The sequence below is a fragment of the Phascolarctos cinereus genome, unplaced genomic scaffold (assembly GCF_003287225.1).
Source record: "Phascolarctos cinereus isolate Bilbo 61053 unplaced genomic scaffold, phaCin_HiC Scaffold_9;HRSCAF=440, whole genome shotgun sequence".
Classification (NCBI taxonomy): domain Eukaryota; kingdom Metazoa; phylum Chordata; class Mammalia; order Diprotodontia; family Phascolarctidae; genus Phascolarctos; species Phascolarctos cinereus.
In genome coordinates, this window is record NW_027556402.1 from 18014793 (window position 1) to 18033198 (window position 18406).

At 38.9% G+C, this 18406-nt stretch overlaps 1 protein-coding gene across 1 annotated transcript; it reads left to right on the forward strand.

Moving 5' to 3' along the window:
- Positions 1-12768: 12768 nt before the first annotated feature.
- CXCL8 (C-X-C motif chemokine ligand 8) lies at positions 12769-18406 on the forward strand. The gene is made up of 4 exons (XM_020988483.2): positions 12769-12952; positions 14980-15115; positions 16695-16778; positions 17481-18406. The coding sequence occupies exons 1-4, from the start codon at positions 12784-12786 to the stop codon at positions 17500-17502; spliced, it is 411 nt and encodes a 136-aa protein (XP_020844142.2). The 5' UTR covers positions 12769-12783; the 3' UTR covers positions 17503-18406.

Here is an 18406-nt window from a genome sequence, read left to right on the forward strand (position 1 = left end):
ATTTTGTTGTGATGTTATCTTCTTTTAATTTTTATTTTATTGAAATTATTTTCTGCATTCTTCTTTTTATTCATGCTGGCTAAAAGTTTATAAGTTTTACTAGACTTTTCAAATAGCTAGCTTTTGGCTTTATTTATCATTTCTATTGGTTCTTTTGGTTTCAAGTTTACGCATTTTCCTTCTAATTGCAGGGTCTCCTCTTTTGTGCTCTTGTGTTTGTGGTATGTAGGGTGTTTGGGGAAGAATAGCACCTATGGTATGAAGGCTTGCCAAACCCTTTTTGTGCTGCTTTCCACCTTTGGTGTCCATTTGCCATCCAACATTCTCATCTGTGGCTCCAAGAAGCTGTAACATGTATAGCAGCCACAGCCCAGTAAAACTATTTCAGCAGTCAGGCTAAGCCAGATTGAGGGAACTGATGGGCCTTATACCTGTCAGTAAGTTAGGGAGTGTTTACCCTAAGCATGTGAAGACTTCCCCTGGCAAAACAGGCTGATGTGAACAGTATCTTCCAGTGGACCATGAAGATGGAAGCAGGCACTGTTGCGTGCTTGGAGCTTGGTCAGGCATTGAAGATGTCATCTATAGCATCCCAAGTCATTGCCAGTTGTCTTGACTTTTGTCTTTCCACTGGATTGTGATGACTCTGGAAGAAAGAATTAGGCTGAGAACTTCAGACAACTCTGCCTTGCTTTAATTTGTGCATGAGGCAAAAAACATCACCCATACCATTTTACCATTTTTACCTATTTTGAAATCCTTTGGTGGCAGGCAGGTGACAAAGCTACAAGTACGGATACACTAGAAGTTGTGATCACAATCGCGTATATGGGTGGCCCAAGTCATGAAATTGTCTTCTCACTGGAAGCAGCAATGGGATTTCTCAACCCCCATGTGTCTGAACAACTTTTTAAAAGACTGCACTGCTCACCTCCTGGCATGAGGAAGGGGATAGAAAAGGTGCTTCACCTAACTTGACCCTGGCCTGCTTATCATGGCAGGCAGGGATCTTACCCTATGGTTGAAATACACAAAAACGTACAAAAAAATTTATAAAGGTGATTCCACTCACCATTAGTACATGGAACGTGTGCATGTTTATGGGCAATAAGAAATCCAGCAGACCTGAAAGATGAGCAATTCTTGTTGCAAAAGAACTCAGCAGGTATTGCATCCAAATAGCAGCTCTGAGAAACAAGGGTGGCAAATAAAAGCCAACTTACTGAAGTTGGAGCTGGAGGCACATTTTTGTAGAGTGGCTGCAGTAATAAGGAACACCATGAGGTCAGTGTAGGTTTTGCAACCAAAACTAATCTAGTCAACAAGCTTGCATGCCTGCCAAAAGGAGTGAACTGCAGACTTGTGACAATACAATTGCCACTTGTAGGAAAGTGCCACACACCATCATCAGTGCCTATACTCCCACCATGATGAACTCTGATGAGATCAACGAAAACTTGTAAAGACCCGGAGATCCTCATCATTAATGGGCCGAAAGAAGACAAACTTCTCAGTCTGGGTGACTTTAATGCAAGAGTAGGCAGAGACTATCATACACAGCAGGGAGTCCTTGGGAGGACTGGAGTCAGAAACAGCAGCAGCAATGGTCACTTTACTAGGGAAGAGGTGTGCATCTCATGAACTTCTCATCAGCAACACTGTTTCCCATTTACCTAAACACAATAAAGCTTCATGGATGCACCCTTGCAGCCAACAATGGAATTTGATAGACTATCATTATAAGGAGAAGAGATAGTATGTGGGTGACAAAGTCAATATATAGCGCAGAGCGCTGGACCGATCATAGACTTATCGTCTCGAAGCTAAACATTCATATTCAACAAAAATGGTGGCCCCGATGCAAGATGACTGTCAGGAGATTCAACATCAGCAGACTAAAGCTTTTCTCCATGAATTAAAAATGTGTTGCCTAACTTGGAGAGAAAACTGAGCCAACACACAGTTAACAACATTGGAGCAGAAAAGGAGTGGACAGCTTTCAGAGATTTGGTGTACAGCACTGCATTTACTCATCTGGGCCAGAACAGTGGCAAACATCAAGATTGGTTTGATTAAAAATAGCAGAGAAATTCAGAAATTATTAAATGAAAAAAGAGAACTGCAGAGGGTTTATCTGCAAGGTAGTTTCGTTTTTTTTAAGAAGGCAGCATTGAACTCTATCAAGAGTAAAGTACAAGCAAAGCTTAGAGAGATTCAGGATTCTTGGCTAAGTAAGAAGGCAGATCAAATTCAGTTTTACACTGATAGTAACACTCCAAAGTGCTTCTATAATACCCTTAAGGCTATATATGCACCAAAGACCTATGGTGCATCTCAACTACTTGGTGCTGATAGAGCCACATTGATTAGTGATAAGGACATGATCTTAGAGAGATGGGCTGAACACTTCCATAACATTCTCAACAGATTGTCATCCACCAATGCTGAAGCCATTGATTGTATGCCTCAGGTTGAAGTCATTCCCTCTCTAGCTGAACTTTTAACTGTAGAAGAGCTTTTGAATGCCATTAGGTCCCTCTCCTGTGGCAAAACGTTTTGTACTTATTTGATTCCAACTGAGATGAACAAGGCAGTGGGTCTACTACTCATACAAAAGCTGGTTGAAATTTTCTGGGTTATATGGCAAAAGAAGGTTATCCCCTAGTTCAAGAATGCCTCCATTGTGCATATCTATAAAGGAAAGAGAAATAGGTTGTCCTATGACAATCACAGGGGGTGTCTCTCTCTTAGTCATGTCAGGCAAGATTCTTGCCACAGTCCTCATTAATAGACTGATTTTTCACCTGGAAGATGGTTATCTACCCAAGAGCCAGTGGGGCTTTAGAAAGGATTGGGATGGGGGGGAGCCAACATGGCAAAGTAAAAGCAATGACTTGCTTGAGCTCTCCCAAACCCCTCCAGATACTTTTAAAAATGTCTCTAAATAAGTTCTAGAGCAGCAGAACCCACAAAAAGACAGAGTGAGACAAATTTCCAGCCCAAGACAGCCTGGATGGTTGATTGGAAAGGTCTATTGCACTGGGCTGGGAGAGGAGCGTAGTTCAGTGTAGGCCATGGGGGCAAACACGTGGCCTCAGTGAACCTGGAGCAGGCCTCAGGGGACGGAATCAAAGGTAGCTGTGGCGGCTTCCAGACTTCTCAACCCAGGAATGCCAAAGACAACTTAGAAGGTCAGTGGGAAAAGTTTGTTTCTGCGGTGCTGAGAGAGGAGCTTGGGGTCTCAGGTCCAGTTCCCTGACAGCGTAGCCCTTGGAGGGGGCAGCTGCCTCCTGAGCTTCCGGCCCACAGACTGAGGGGGAATCCAGTGGCTGATCAGAGAGGGATTGCAGGGATCTCTTTGCCAGTGCTGAGTCAGGAATCTTTTTGCTTTGCCTGTGCTTGGATCTGGGTCACAGTTCTGGGCGGCAGTCCTGGGGTGAGGAGGAGCGCTGGCACGGGGGAGCTTGTAGTGGTTGGGGAGAGGAAATTCTCCTCACAGTTCCAGGACAGAAAGAAATGCTTGTGGTCACTAATAGACCACAGCACAGGCCAGGAAAGGAGCAAACACCTTGCCCCTTATGATACCACCTTGCAAGAACTGAACATTTACAGGTCCCTACAAGTATCTCTGAAAACAGCTATACAAACCCCTGAAGCTTGGGACAGTACATTCTCCACATTGGAAGCAGACTCTTACCTTAACAAAGAGTTTAAAACTCAAGTAAATGGCCAGGATCATGAGCAAGCAGTGCAAAAAGAGTCAAACTATATTATTTTACTTTGGTGACAAAGAAGATCAAAATATATAACCAGGGACAACAAAGTCAAAGCTCCTACATCCAAAGCCTCCAAGAAAAACATGAATCAGTCCCAGGCCTTGGAAGAGCTCAAAAGGGATTTTGAGAAGCAAGTAAGAGAAGTAGAGGAAAAACTGGGAAGAGAAATGAGAGTGATGCAAGAAAATCATGAAAAACAAGTCAACAGCTTGCTAAAGGAGACCCAAAAAAATACTGAAGAAAATAACACCTTAAAAAATAGCCTAACCCAAATGGCAAAAGAGGTCCAAAAAGCCAATGAGGAGAAGAATGCCCTAAAAAGCAAAAATTGGCCAAATGGAAAAGGAAGTCCAAAAGATACTGAAGAAAATACTTCCTTAAAAATTAGAATAGAGCAATTGGAAGATAGTGACTTTATGAGAAATCAAGACAGTTAAAACAAATCCAAAAGAATGAAAAATAGAACAATGTGAAATATCTCATTGGAAAAACAACTGACCTGGAAAATAGATCCAGGAGAGAGAATTTAAAAATTATTGGACTATCTGAAAGCCATGATCAAAAAAAGAGCCTAGACATCATCTTTCAAGAAATTATCAAGGAAAACTGCCCTGATATTTTAGAACCAGAGGGCAAAATAGAAATTGAAAGAATCCACAGATCTCCTCCTGAAAGAGATCCCCAAAGGAAAACTCCTAGGAATATTGTAGCCAAATTCCAGAGTTCCCAGGTCAAGGAGAAAATATTACAAGCTGCCAGAAAGAAACAATTCAAGTATTGTGGAAACACAATCAGGATAACACAAGATTTAGCAGCTTCTACATTAAAGGACCGCAGGGCATGGAATATAATATTCAGGAGGGCAAAGGAGATAGGATTACAACCAAGAATCACCTACCCAGCAAAACTGAGTATAATCCTTCAGGGGAAAAAATGGTCATTCAGTGAAATAGAGGACTTTCAAGCATTCTTGATGAAAAGACCAGAGCTGAATAGAAAATTTGACTTTCAAATACAAGACTCAAGTGGGACATGAAGAGGTATAAGTGACTTATTAAGGTTGAACTGTTTACATTCCTGCACGGAAAAATGATATTTATAACTCATGAGACCTTTGTCGGTATTAGGGTAGTTGGAGGTAAAAAATTATATGTAGATAGATAGATAGATAGATAGATAGATAGATAGATAGATAGATAGAGGGCACAGGGTGAGTTGAAGATTAAGGGGTCATATCTGGAGAATAAAATTAAGGGATGAGAGAGGATTATACTAGGAGAAGAAGAAAGGGAGAGGTAGAATGGGGTAAATTATCTCACAAAAAAAAACAGAAAAGAAAAGGCTTTTGCACTGGAGGGGAAATGGGGGAAGGTGAGAGGGAATGAGTGAATCTTATTGTCATAGGATTTGGCTTAAGGAGGGAATAACATACACATTCAATTGGGTATGGAAATCTGTCTTACCCTACAGGAAAATAGGGGGAGAACGGGACAGCAGAGCAGGGGGATGATAGAGAGGAGGGCAGATTGGGAAAATGGGTAATCAGAAGCAAATACTTCTGAGGAGGGACAGGGTCAAAAGAAAGAATAGAATAAATGGGAGGGCAGGATAGGATTAAGGGAAATAGAGTTAGTTTTTCACAACATGTCTACTATGGAAGTGTTTTGCATAACTGCACATATATAACCTATATTGAGCTGCTTGCCTTTTCAATGTGGGTGGGTGGGGAGGGAGGAAGGAAGAAAATTTGGAACCCCAAGTTTTAAAAATATGCTTCAAAATGTTTTCACATGCAACTGGGAAATAAGAAATACAGGAAATGGAGTACAGAAGTCTTTCCTGCCCTATAGGAAAATAGAAGTGGAAGGGGATAAGAGAAGAGGGGGGGAGAGATAGAAGAGAGGGCAGACTAGGGGAAGGGATATTCAGAATGCATGCCATCTTGGGTGGGGGAGGGGCGAGATGGGGTGGAAATTTGGAACTCAAAATCTTGTGGAAGTAAATGTTGAAAACTAAAAATAAATAAATTTATATTAAAAATATATTTTTTAAGAGAAGATGGGAGGGAATAGGATACATATAGAGGGGCTGGCTTTGGTGAGAAGAAAGACTACTTTCTTATCAGAGACTAGAGCAAAAGAAGGTGTAATGGAGGATGGGTGATATGAAGAAATTTTTTACACATAGAGAATGGGAGAGGAGGAAATTCTAATGAGTCACCCATTTTCTCAATAAAGTCTGAGGAAAGTTCACCAGATGAAAGGGAATGAGAGGGAATGCTATGGGAGATCTGAGGAAAATGAGAAGTTTTGGGCCAATCGCTGTGGGAAAAGTCATAAAGGATCAACTAGAGAGAGATGATAGGATTGCTTTGCTGCAGCGAGGACTCAGTGGAGATTAGATAATATGCCTGCCAGGGATGAAAATAGCATAACTGTGTGGCTTCCTTCATCTCAGTTCAGCAGAGTAAGAACAGAAAAATTAGATTGGGGGAGTAATCCAGTACTGAGGGTATGACAATTCATGAGTGGGATAGGACAGGGTAGGGAGAGAGGTTCAAGAATAGAGAACAGTATAGAGCTGTACTGGCTAACCATGGAATTGAGATTAGAAGAATAGAAAATATAAGGAAAGGGTGATACCATAAGCAAATTAGGAGAGCAAGGAATAGTTTACCTGTCAGATCTATCAAGAAGGGAAGAATTTATGACCGAAGAAGAGATGGAGAACATTATGAAATGCAAAATGGATCATTTTCATTACATTAAATTTAAAAGTCCTTGCACAAACAAAACCAATGCAACTAAGATTAGAAAGGAAAGCAGAAAACTGGAAAACAATTTTTACAACCATTATTTCTGATAAAGGCCTCATTTCTCAAATATATAGAGAACTGAATCAAATTTATAAGAATGTAAGTCATTCTCCAATTGGTAAATGGTCAAAGGATATGAAGAAGCAGTTGTTAGATGAAGAAATTAAAGCTATCTATAGTCATATGTAAAAAGACTCTAAATCACTATTGATTAGAGAAATGCAAATCAAACAACTCTGAGGTACCACCTCATACCTATTAGATTAGATAATATGACAGAAAAAGAAAATGATGAATGTTGGAGAAGATGTGGGAAATTTTGGAACACTAAAGCATTATTGGTAGAGTTGTGAACTAATCCAACCATTCTGGAGAGCATTTTGGAACTATGCCCAAAGGGCTATAAAACTGTCCATATCCTTTGAGCCAGCAATATTGCTACTGTCTTTGTGCTCCAAAGAGATCATAAAAAAGAGAAAAGACCCACATGTACAAAAATATGTACGTCAGCCCTTTTCATGGTGGCCAAGAATTGGAAACTGAGGGGACACTCATCAATTGGGGAATGGCTGAACAAGTTGTGGTATATGCATGTAATGGAATACTATTGTGCTATACAAAATGATGAGCAGGTGGATTTCAGAAAAACCTGGAAAGGCTTACATAATCTGATGCTGAGTGAAGTGAGCAGAACCAGGAGAACATTGTACACAGTAACAGCAACATTGTATGATGACCAACTTTGATAGACTTAGCTCTTCTTAGCAATACAATGATCTAAGACAATTCCAAATGTCTCATGATGGAAAATGCTGTCCACATTCGGAGAAAGAATTATGGAGTCTGAATGCAGATCGAAGCATACTATTTCCCCTTTTTTGTTTTTGTTTTCTTTCTTGTGGTTTTTCCCTTTTGTTCTTATTTTTCTTTCACAACATGACTAAAGTGCAAATATGTTTAACATGATTGTACATGTATAACCTATATCAGATTGCTTGCTGTCTTGGGGAGTGGGGTGGGAAGGGAGAGTGGGAGGAAAATTTGGAACTCAAAATCTTATGAAAATGAATGTTGAAAACTATCTTTACATGTAACTGGAAAAAATAAAATACCATTAAATGCAAAAAAAATTTAAAAAAAAGAAATGAAACAAGAGCATAGCAAATAATGAGAAGAAGAAGAAGAAGAAGAAGAAGAAGAAGAAGAAGAAGAAGAAGAAGAAGAAGAAGAAGAAGAAGAAGAAGAAGAGAAAGTAAAGTCAAAGCAGAGACAAGGGCCTGGGAAAGTCCTGGAGGTAGACAGGTAGGAAGGAGGTCATGGTAAGGACAAAGAAGAGATCAGCCTTCCTAGGTACATGATTCTGGAGGATGATTTATTTTCATTTATTTTCAGTTCCATAAAAATGCCCCAAAACTATCTACTAGAATGCACAGAGTGGTTCCAATCCTCATCATTGGCAAGAATATCTACACCAAAGAAACCACAGAAGCAATGAGCTAAGTTCCTATGAAGCAAATATTTTCTTTTGCTATAAAAGGTAGTTACCAGCTTTGGTACTTTCCCATTCAACCTAAAATAAAAGGAGGAAAGGAAAAACATATAACCGTTTCCTGTTGACATTCCTGCCTGTATCTTTGTTTATGTAGTGGCCAAAAGCTTTTTTTTTTTTTTTGGTGAGGTTGTGGTAGGGAGGGAGGAGAAATTGATTAATCTGAAACCTTTCTGGCTTGTACACCTGTCTAGAAGTGGAGAGAATCATGAATTACTGAATTTGAGAATTGGAAGGGACCTGAATGGTCATATAGTTCAACCTATGCCCTAAAAAGAACCTACAATATTCCTGGGAGCTATCCACCGAGGCTCTGTTCGAGGACCTCCTAGGAAGGAGGTCCTGCTACCTCCTGAGGCAGCCTGTTCTACTTTAGGAGAGCTCTAATTGTTAGGCAGATTTTTTCCCCTTCCCAACATCAAGACTGAATTGATCTTTTTGTAATATCCATCTGTTTCTCCTGGTTCTGTTCTCTGGAGCCAAACAGAACAAGTCTCTGATCCCTTTTCCAATGACAGCCCTTCAAGTACCTGAAAGCAACCCTTTCCTGAAGGCGTTTAATACCAGAAATCCAATGACTCTAACAAACCCAGTGGAAGATGGTGATGAGTAAGGGACTCTGAGAATACAATGCCTATATATATATGAAGAAGGGTTGAATTCAGGCAACCAAAAGTTTCTTTTTTTTTCTTTCAATGACAACTTTGTTTCCTGAAAATGTTACTTTCTCTGTCTTGTTTGAGGCCTCTGCTCACAGACAGTTATTGTGGCCAGTTCTATTTTTTTTGGGGGGGGACTAGGCAATGGGGTTAAGTGACTTGCCCAGGGTCACATAACTAGTGTCAAGTATCTGACGCTGGATTTGAATTCAGGTCCTCCTGACTGCAGGGCTGGTGCTCTATCTGCTGTGCCACCTAGCTTCCCTTGTGGCCAGTTCTATAGGAATAATGGAATCAGATGCTGAGATTGAGTATTTTGACCATGGTTATCCATAGCCTGAGTGTATCAGTGCTAAATTCACTGTCTCCAGTAATCAAATTCACCATAAAACTAGATCAAAACACTAAATTGACTGGTGATCCAAATGAACCAGGTATGGATTTGCATCTTAGCCTCCTCACCTCTTGATAATATCAAGTGAACTAAAGTGATATTGAAAGAAATTAGCATGCAGTTCCCTCAGTAAATTTGCCTTTACTGGCTATCTCTCAAAAGCCCCAAGGTATTGCTTTTCAGAAGTATCAGTCAGTTAGGCAATCAGCATTTTTTGGGTATTTATTCTGTGCCAGACTGAACTTGCATAGCTAATACCTTACCTGATAGGTGCATTCATGTTCATGGTACTTGACCAGAACAGAATTATTCCCTTTATTTCCCTTTGTGAATTGAATCTCTGTCCCTAATTTAAATCTTGCCAGACATTTGAGATTTCAACTCAAAAAGGCAAACTGAATTCACAACCAAGGAACAAGTTGGGCTGAAACAAGGTAAACATGGATAAACTGTCATTGAGCAGATGGAGAACAATTCCCGTGAAATGAAAGCTCATGTTGTAATGTGGCTCACCCATGTGTTTCAAAACTTAGCCTCCGGTCCCAGCAGAAATTGCACACAAGGCAAGGGAAATGCTAGAAACAATCCAACCTGTTGTTTGGAACCTCGTCATATGAATGAATAGGAAATCATTGAAGAGATCAACTGTCCTGGTTGATGGGTATTAGTAAGTAAAAGCATTGTCTGGAAATGTGCCCCAACCAAAGACTTTTACAGTAATATTGTCAAAGCATCCTAGAGCAAAGTAAGCTAACGTTGTCCATGGCCCTTAAGGAACCAAGTGACCACCTTTTGCTAAGGGCTTTGTGCAGAGTTCATTCATGCTTTTGGAGGGAGTATTCCTCTTAAGAGATTTCGAACAGGGTTAGAAAACTGAATCGTACTTTATACTTTTATTATGTTTTTTTTAACAATTTTCAAAATGCTTTCATATACTTTCTTGTATTTGATGTTAAACCATCCCCTTTACCCCATATCTTCCTCCTACTCAATAATTTCTAGGGGCTCTCTATTATCCTCAGGATCAAATATAAAATCCTTTCTTTGGCATTTGAAGCCCTTCAAAAACTGGCTCCTTCCTCCTTTTCCAGTCTTATACCTTATTCAATCTCAGGTAATCTAGGACCCAGTGACTCTTGCCTCACCCAAGACACTCATCTGTTGTTGGACACTGGCTGTCCCCAGTGCCTGGAACACTCTCCCCCTCCTTGGCTTCTTTCCAGTCCCAGCCCAAATCCCACCTTCTCCAAAAAGCCTTTCTTGATCTCCCCTTAAGGCTGTTGCCTTCCCTTAGTTGATTATCTTCAGTTTATCCTGGATATAGCTTTGTTTGTCCTCAGTTTGTGTATTGTCTTCCTCATTAGACCAAGAGCTCCTAGAGAACAGACACTGCCTTTTGCCTTCCTTTGTAGCCCCAGTGCTTGGCATATAGCTGGGGCACAGTATGTTTATTGACTGACTAACTCAGTCTTCACTTCAACCTGGCTTTTTCCATTTTACATGTAAGGAAATGCTGGCAACATCTCAAAGGTGGCAAGTTATAGAGGGAAGAATAATAATAATTCACATTTTAGTTTGTCTATATGCATAAGTGTATAGAAATATATGTATGTATGTATGTATATTATATATATGTCTGTCTGTCTATCTATCTATCTATCTATCTATCTATCTATCTATCTATCTATCTATCTATCCACACACCCTTTTTGTTCCCCTCATTAGAATGCAAGCCTCTTGTGTTTGGAGACTGTCATTTATTACATTTTTATCCCTAGCACCTGGCACATAGTAGGCACTTCATAAATGCTTGTTGGTTTATTGTTGACTGATTGATAGTGCTTTCAGGTTTGCAAAACACTTTACATACATTATCTCTTTTAATCCTCATGAAGACCCATGATATTATGCTCTTACTACCTCTGTTTTATAGATGAAAAAGAATCTGAAGGCCAGAGAGGTTAGGGGACCTTCCCAGGGTCACAGAGCCAGTGTCAGAGGAAGGATTCAAACCCTGATTTCCCTTCCCAGCTCATTCTACATATGAGGAAATGAAGGCAAACAGGGTTAAGTGACTTGCCCAGGGTCACACAGTTACTAAATATTTGAGGCTAGATTTCTCATGGATCCAGGTCAAGCATTCTCTCCACTACATTCTAACTCCTGAATTTAGTATGCTTTTCACTAATATACCCCTCAAGTAGGTGCTGCAATTAACTTTTTTTTGACCAGTCACAAGTTAAAAATCTTTAATTCTTAGCCTTTTAACTAGTCAGTACATTGGTCATAATCTTAAATGTTTTCATTAATTCCTAACTCCAAAGACAGATCTATAGAATTTTATAATGCTAGAGCTAAAAAAAGCCTTAGAACTCATTTAATTCCATCCAGTAGGTTTACCAATGAGGATCTAAGAGACAAAGGGGTAAATTAGTTGCCCAACACCATGCTGCTAAGATAGCTGAGACCTGGATTCAGTTCTCCTGAAACCAAATACAATGCGGTGTTTCCAATTCAGTTGACATCAGCTTGGCAACCATCAATATAAATATGCATAAACAATAATATATATACAGCACAAAGGTATGCCTTATCTACCCAGATGGAGTTTATAATCTAATAGAGATATGAACAAAGACAATTTAGCTTACAGGCAGTCCAGCATGTGCTCTTTCTCTCTTTCCTTTCCTCCTTCTCTCTCTCTCTCTCTCTCTCTCTCTCTCTCTCTCTCTCTCTCTCTCTCTCTCTCTCTGTTCTCTCTCTCTCCTTGTCTCTCTGTCTCTCTGTCTTTGCCTCTCTGTCTCTCTCTGTTCCCTCTCTCTGTTTCTGTCTCTGTCTCTGTCTCTGTCTCTCTCTCTCTGTCTCTCTCTCTCTCTCTCTCTCTCTCCTCTCTCTCTCTCTCTCTCTGTTCTCTCTCTCTCTCTCTCTGCATTTACATATAAACACTTGAAAAAATATTTTAAAATGTGACAATTTGCTATACTGAATCAAATGCTTCTTATAGGTAGTAAAGAAAAAGCGCAATGGGGGAAAAAGGCTAATTCAGTACTGTAGTCAAGAGGTGATGAAGGTTCAAAGTAGAGTGGTGAATATTATAGTGGAGAGAATGGAGAGTTGCTATGGAGATAGAAATGAAAAGATGTGAAAACTAATTGGATATGTGGGAGAATGAGAGAATTCATTGGAGAAAGAAAATTTGGTCAAATAAATTAATGCTTCCCAGAGTAATAATAATAATGATGATGATGATGATGATGATAATGATAATAAAATTCCTTGCACAGCTAGTTATTATGCAATGTAATAAAGCAGAATAAATAAAAAAGAAAATGAAATAAACCCAAAGGGACACATTTAATCAGGTTGAAAGGTCCTCTTCTTAATATGCAAATATATCCATTAATAGTGTGCCACTGTCATGTATTATGTAAACAAGCATGATCTTGAGAAAAGTCTCTAACGGGGTTTTTACTCAGAGCAGGATGACTCAGTTTAATGCAATATGCCTGCAGGGTTGCAGATTGTGGAATTTCCTCTGACATAATGCCCATGTTGGAGAAGTGCTGGAACAGTATAAAAGAGCCACTAGCATGCTCCAACCAACAGAAATCCTCAGAAGGAGCCCAGCTAACAGGAGCTCCAGCTGCCAGCCAATAGGAAAACAGAGCAAACCAAACCACAAATTAACTGCCAACATGACTTCCAAGCTGCTGGTCACCCTCCTGGCCATCTTCCTGCTTTCTGCAGCATTGAATGAAGGTGAGTAGATCTCTTTTTCAGCATTCAGGCTAAGGAGATATGCTCTCTGAATACAGTTCCTGCTTAGAAATATGCATTTCCAGAAAGGCAAATTGTAATACTGTAAAAAGAAAACTATCTTTTTCAAGGGATACAAAAAAAATAGAATCCTTTTGGAACTGCTTTCTTTTTTTTAGGACTTTTTTTATACCCATTTATCCTAAAACAAGGATTTGTTGTTCAGTCATTTTCACTCATGTCTGACTCTTTGTGACCCCACTTAGGGTTTTCTTGACAAACATACCAGAGTAACTTGCCATTTCCTTCTCCAGTTCATTTTATAGGCAAAGAAACTGAGGCAAACAAGGTTAAGTGACTTGCCCAGGGTCATACAGCTACTAAGGATCTGAGGCTGGATTTGAACTCACAAAGATGAGTCTTCCCAATTCTAGGCTCGATACTCTATCCACCAAACCACCTAGCAAGGATAGAATTTAGCAAATGCAAATGAGATTAGAGAGAACAATTTGAATAATTCCCACCTCTAATACTTATAAGCTGTTAGATCATGGAGAAGTTATTTATCCTCTCAGGACTTCCGCTTCCTGATCTCTAATGTGGGGAGACTAATACATAGCCGGCAGGGTTGCTGTATGCTCCAGTTTGATAATGCATGCACACTTTATAGCGCTATGCCAATGCCAATTTTTGTTACTGCTAGTCAGGTCCTAAATGTGTGCATGCATGTACATATACACATATATACGTAAATGTATTCACACACATACACAAATATGTGCACATACATATATGTATTAACACACATATCTATAGTTATTTGCACACACGATATATGCATGCAAATTTGTGTATATATACACACACATATAAACAAATACATGCATGCATGCATGTTACACATATATGTATAAAATTAAATGTGAATACGGTATCTTGCAAATAAATCAGTAGAAAGAGCCACTAGGTGGTGCAGTGGATAGAGCACTCTGGGTCTGGAGTCAGGGAGACCTAAGTTCAAATCTATTCTCAGACACTTAGTAGCAGTATGACCCTGGGTAAGTACTTAACTTCAGTTTGCTTCAGTTCCCTCCTTTGTGAAGAAGAGATAATAACAGCACCTTCTTCCCAGGGTTGTTATAAGTATAAAACTAGGTGATATTTATAAAGCATTTTGCAAACTTTAAAGAAATATATAAATGCTAACTAATTATATAATATAAATTATATATAATATATAACTTATGATACTTAATGTTATTATGTAATATTAACTATAACAATATAATAACAAATATGTGCACGCCTGCCAGGAACAGAAGCACACATATACCTCTACATTCCAGAGCATGGCATGAATGACATCTACAGATGACTAAGTTCTCCTTACATTGTATTTGGAGACTCATTTGAGCAGACTGCTTACTGACATCAGTCAAATTGGACATGTGTTTGACAAATGCCCACCTTACTCTTTGTGTACATGATAATGTTCCTAATCCATGGTTGCTCAGACATCCTAACATCTGCAGAAAGACTTAGGAATCCTGAACATTTAGCAACTCTTGACACTTTGACATGTTTACTGGACACCTTTTGCTTGGTAATATTACTAGGAATACTAAAACTTTCAAAAATTCATTTTATAAATTTATTTCTACTTGCCACTTCTCTCTATTCTTTCTACTTATTTGTTTTCTGTAGAATGGCCCTGGAAAATTCCATGCCAAATAGAGAAAAGTGTGAGGACAAATAAACAGAGGAGCATTGGCTAAAAGACTCCAAAGGTGTACTTGTAATAAAATCCCATTAGAAGTAGCCAGTGAAAACTGCTCCCGGAGAAACAAATTGAGGCTGATGAGAGATCAGGTTTCAGATTTAGAGGAATTTGTGTGCTAATGATAAGATGTGCGACAAGTTTTCAAAATCACTAATTGATTTCATGGTCAGAAAAAATCTTCCAACTGGGATTGATGAAGCTGATAACTTCGGTTAGTACTAACTCTTCTCATTCCCTTATTCCTTTCCAGCTGCTGTGGTGCCTCAGGCAGTGTCAGAACTCCGGTGTCTGTGCATCAAAACACATTCCAAACCTTTCCATCCTAAACTCATTAAGGAGCTGAGAATGATTGACAGCGGACCACACTGCCCGAACACAGAAATCATGTATGTAACTTTCAGAAAAGAACTAACGGTTTCATTTAGGAGACTGGGCTTGGGGTCAGTGGGGGGAGGTGGAGGAGAAGGAGGGAAAGGAGAGATTATGGAAACTGCAAAGGAATCAACAGAACCCACCTAACTATTGAGATGTCCCCATCATCTGTCTCAACCCAAACTGGCCAAGGGTGCATTCATAAAAAGTTTCATGGGAATTGGATTTTTTTTTGGGTAATATAACCATTTTTAACAAATGCTGTAGAAACTTGATATTTAATAAATTCCTGTGGTGAACTTTTAAATGAGGAAACAATTCCCCTATTATTGATCTTTGAAGTAAATTGTGATGGTCATAAATCCGTTTTGTCATCAGGGAGGCATGTCAATAGTTTTCTTTTAAAATGACTCTAATTTAGAACTTATTTTGATAGAAAAGGAGAATAGAACCTACATAAAATTATATGAACTCTGATTATATGAGGCTGCCAATTATTAATTATTAATAGCGTTAATAATTGTTGCTATTGTTCAGTCTTGCCAGTCATGTCTGACTCTTTATGACCCTGTTTGGGGTTTTCTTGGCAAAGATCCTGGAGTACTTTGCCATTTCCTTCTCCAGCTCCTTTTATAGATGAGGAAACTGAAGCAAACAGGGTTAAGTGACACAGGGCCACACAGCTAGTAAGTGTCTGAGGCCAAATTCGAACTCAGGAAGATGTCTTCCTGACCTAAGCCCAGTTCTCTATCCACTGCATCACCTAAGGCTCTTCAATAATTAGCAATTAACAATTAGCTACTAAATATTAACAACAATAGCCAACATTCAGATAACAGATATTATCTCATTTGACTATCACAATAAACTGTGAAGTAGGTGCTATTATTATCTCCATTAGACAGATAAGGGAACTGAAACAGAATAAGAGGAAGTGACTTTCTCAGAGTCACATAGCAACAGACCGTAGGAATCAGAATTGGAACTCAGGTCTCCCTAACTCCAAGCCCAGTGCTTTCACTCTACATCATCCTACCTCCCTAATTGCTAGGTTGAGGCCCAGTTTGACACTCTCCAAAAAAGTTACAGACATTTATCATGACTTTGAAAAACACTTCCACATTTTTGAGTTATGGAGCTTATGAAGGCCTTTTCTCTTCTTTTAAATATAATTTCTTTGAGACATTACAGAGAATGGAATGAGGAACTAGGCACACTGCTGCTCTAAACAGTGAAAGATAAATTAAAAGAAGAGCGGAAAGTCCCCAAATTTTGATATTTCAATATGAGCCATCAGTTGACTTCAATGATGTAGGTCATCATTTGTGTTATGTGAGTAGTAGTTCTCCCCTGGACCTTTTGAATTTTCTGGTGCTAAATCATTCTACCATGGCAAGAGAAAGCATTCCCTGGAAGTTGATGTCATGAATTAAAGAACATAGCTCCCTGTATATTAAGGAGAGTTTTCTGGGAGAATCTCAGTGTTCCGATTGAATGGCTACGCTTCCCACTGACTTGGGGGGCATTGATTTTGGTAGCAAAGAGACCCTTCAGAGTGGATCATTATTCATCATGTTTTTTTTTTCTTTTTAGTGTCACTCTTCAAGATAACAGGGAGCTCTGCCTGGACCCTCAAGCAAAGTGGGTGCAGAAAATTCTTCATGTGTTTTTGAAGAAGTGAGTATATCATTATTCCAGAGAAATCAAAAGCAGGAGAGAAACAATCAGGAAAATGAGAATGGATGAATGGAATTGGCCCATTCCTTTCTCATTGTCTTAGAGTAGTTTATTGTGTTTTCCCCTTTCTGGCATCTACCCTTTCAATAAAAGAAGTAAACATAACAGTAATTGACATTTATGTAGTTTGCTTTAAGATTTTATTAGCATTTTATGAACATTATTGAATTTGATCCACATAACAAATCAGTCGGATAGAAATGCCTGCTAAGATGGACATTTAAGGATAAGGAAACTGAGACTCCAAAAGATTAGGTTACTTGTTTAGATTTAGCAGTTATCTAGTGTCAGAGGCTGGACTTGAATCCAGGTCTTAACTGACTCCAACTTCATTTCATTATAGTATACTACTACTACTACTACTACTACTGCTACTACTACTACTACTACTACTACTGCTACTACTACTGATATTATTTTTCCATAACATAGTATATTACAAAAGCAAATCTCCCATGCACAACTGCCTATTCCTTTTAAATATACAACAGAGATGTCTTTTAAAAAAATGACTTGAAAGAGAGAGCAAAGTCAAGCTTAGAAGATATTATGTTCCCGACAAGATGTGTATTCAAAAGTTCTCTCTTATGGAGCTTATATGGTGTAGCATTGTTTAATCTCTTAAAATATTTTCCATTTCAGAGCTGAGAATAACTCAAATTAAAATGGAAGCCCTTCTCCTTTGTCTTGAATTTATCTCTCCATGAAGATGCCAATGAAACATCAGGGAAACCTGCTTCTCTTTAAAATACGCAACATGGCCCAGAGAATTAAGGAAGTGAGGTGTTGACTTTGCCACTGATTCACTGTGCCTCAACTTCTTCATTTCTGTAACTGCCCAAGAACACCTGCTCATTCCTACCTCACTGAGATGCTCACTATGAGGACAAAAATGCCAAAGCTCTTTCTGCTTTTTTTTTTCAGGGTCAGACAATATAATGATATTATTTTCAGCTATAATTTAATTTAGATATTTACTATTTATGTATTTATTAAAAGGATGTGTGGAGCTAGAACTGGATGATAAAAACTGCCCTGATAGGAAGTGGAGACAAAATGATAATGAATTTTATTTAATTTAAGACCTGGGGAGTACTCGATATTCCTCCCACTTTCACTGTTAGGAGGAGGATTCTGTCTTCCAGAAATGTCTATGGAGGGATGACATCAGTGGAAATCTGCATTAGGGACTTTCGCCCTAATTCTGGAATCTAGAGTGGTTTAAGAAATAAAACAGCAATGTCTTCCTGGGCCTAAGTCCCAGAATTCTTCTTGGTGGGGAAATTATTTATGGTGTGTTAATAACTTGTTCTCAGTTTATTTAAATGGTTGTGCTCTGTCACCACCATGGTTTATTTATTTAACTTGAGAAAAGTTTTTTATATTATATCTGAGGGAAGTTTTCCTGACATTTTTGATCATTTAGAAGTCTGCTTAGGACCATGAGCATATTTATCAAAAATGTAACTCATTGTCAACTTTGTAAACATTTGCTTTATTCTAGTTTTTTTGGTTAAGATTTCCTGGAAGTTTTCTTTCAATAAAAAATGAACATTTGGATTTTAAAA

Excerpts from the sequence above, each read along its gene's own strand:
- CXCL8 (XM_020988483.2), top strand. The coding sequence starts at position 12,784 with ATGCTCCAACCAACAGAAATCCTCAGAAGGAGCCCAGCTAACAGGAGC. Across the intron at positions 12,953-14,979 it reads TTCTGCAGCATTGAATGAAG|CTGCTGTGGTGCCTCAGGCA; the intron begins GTGAGTAGATCT and ends ATTCCTTTCCAG. Across the intron at positions 15,116-16,694 it reads TGCCCGAACACAGAAATCAT|TGTCACTCTTCAAGATAACA; the intron begins GTATGTAACTTT and ends TTTTCTTTTTAG.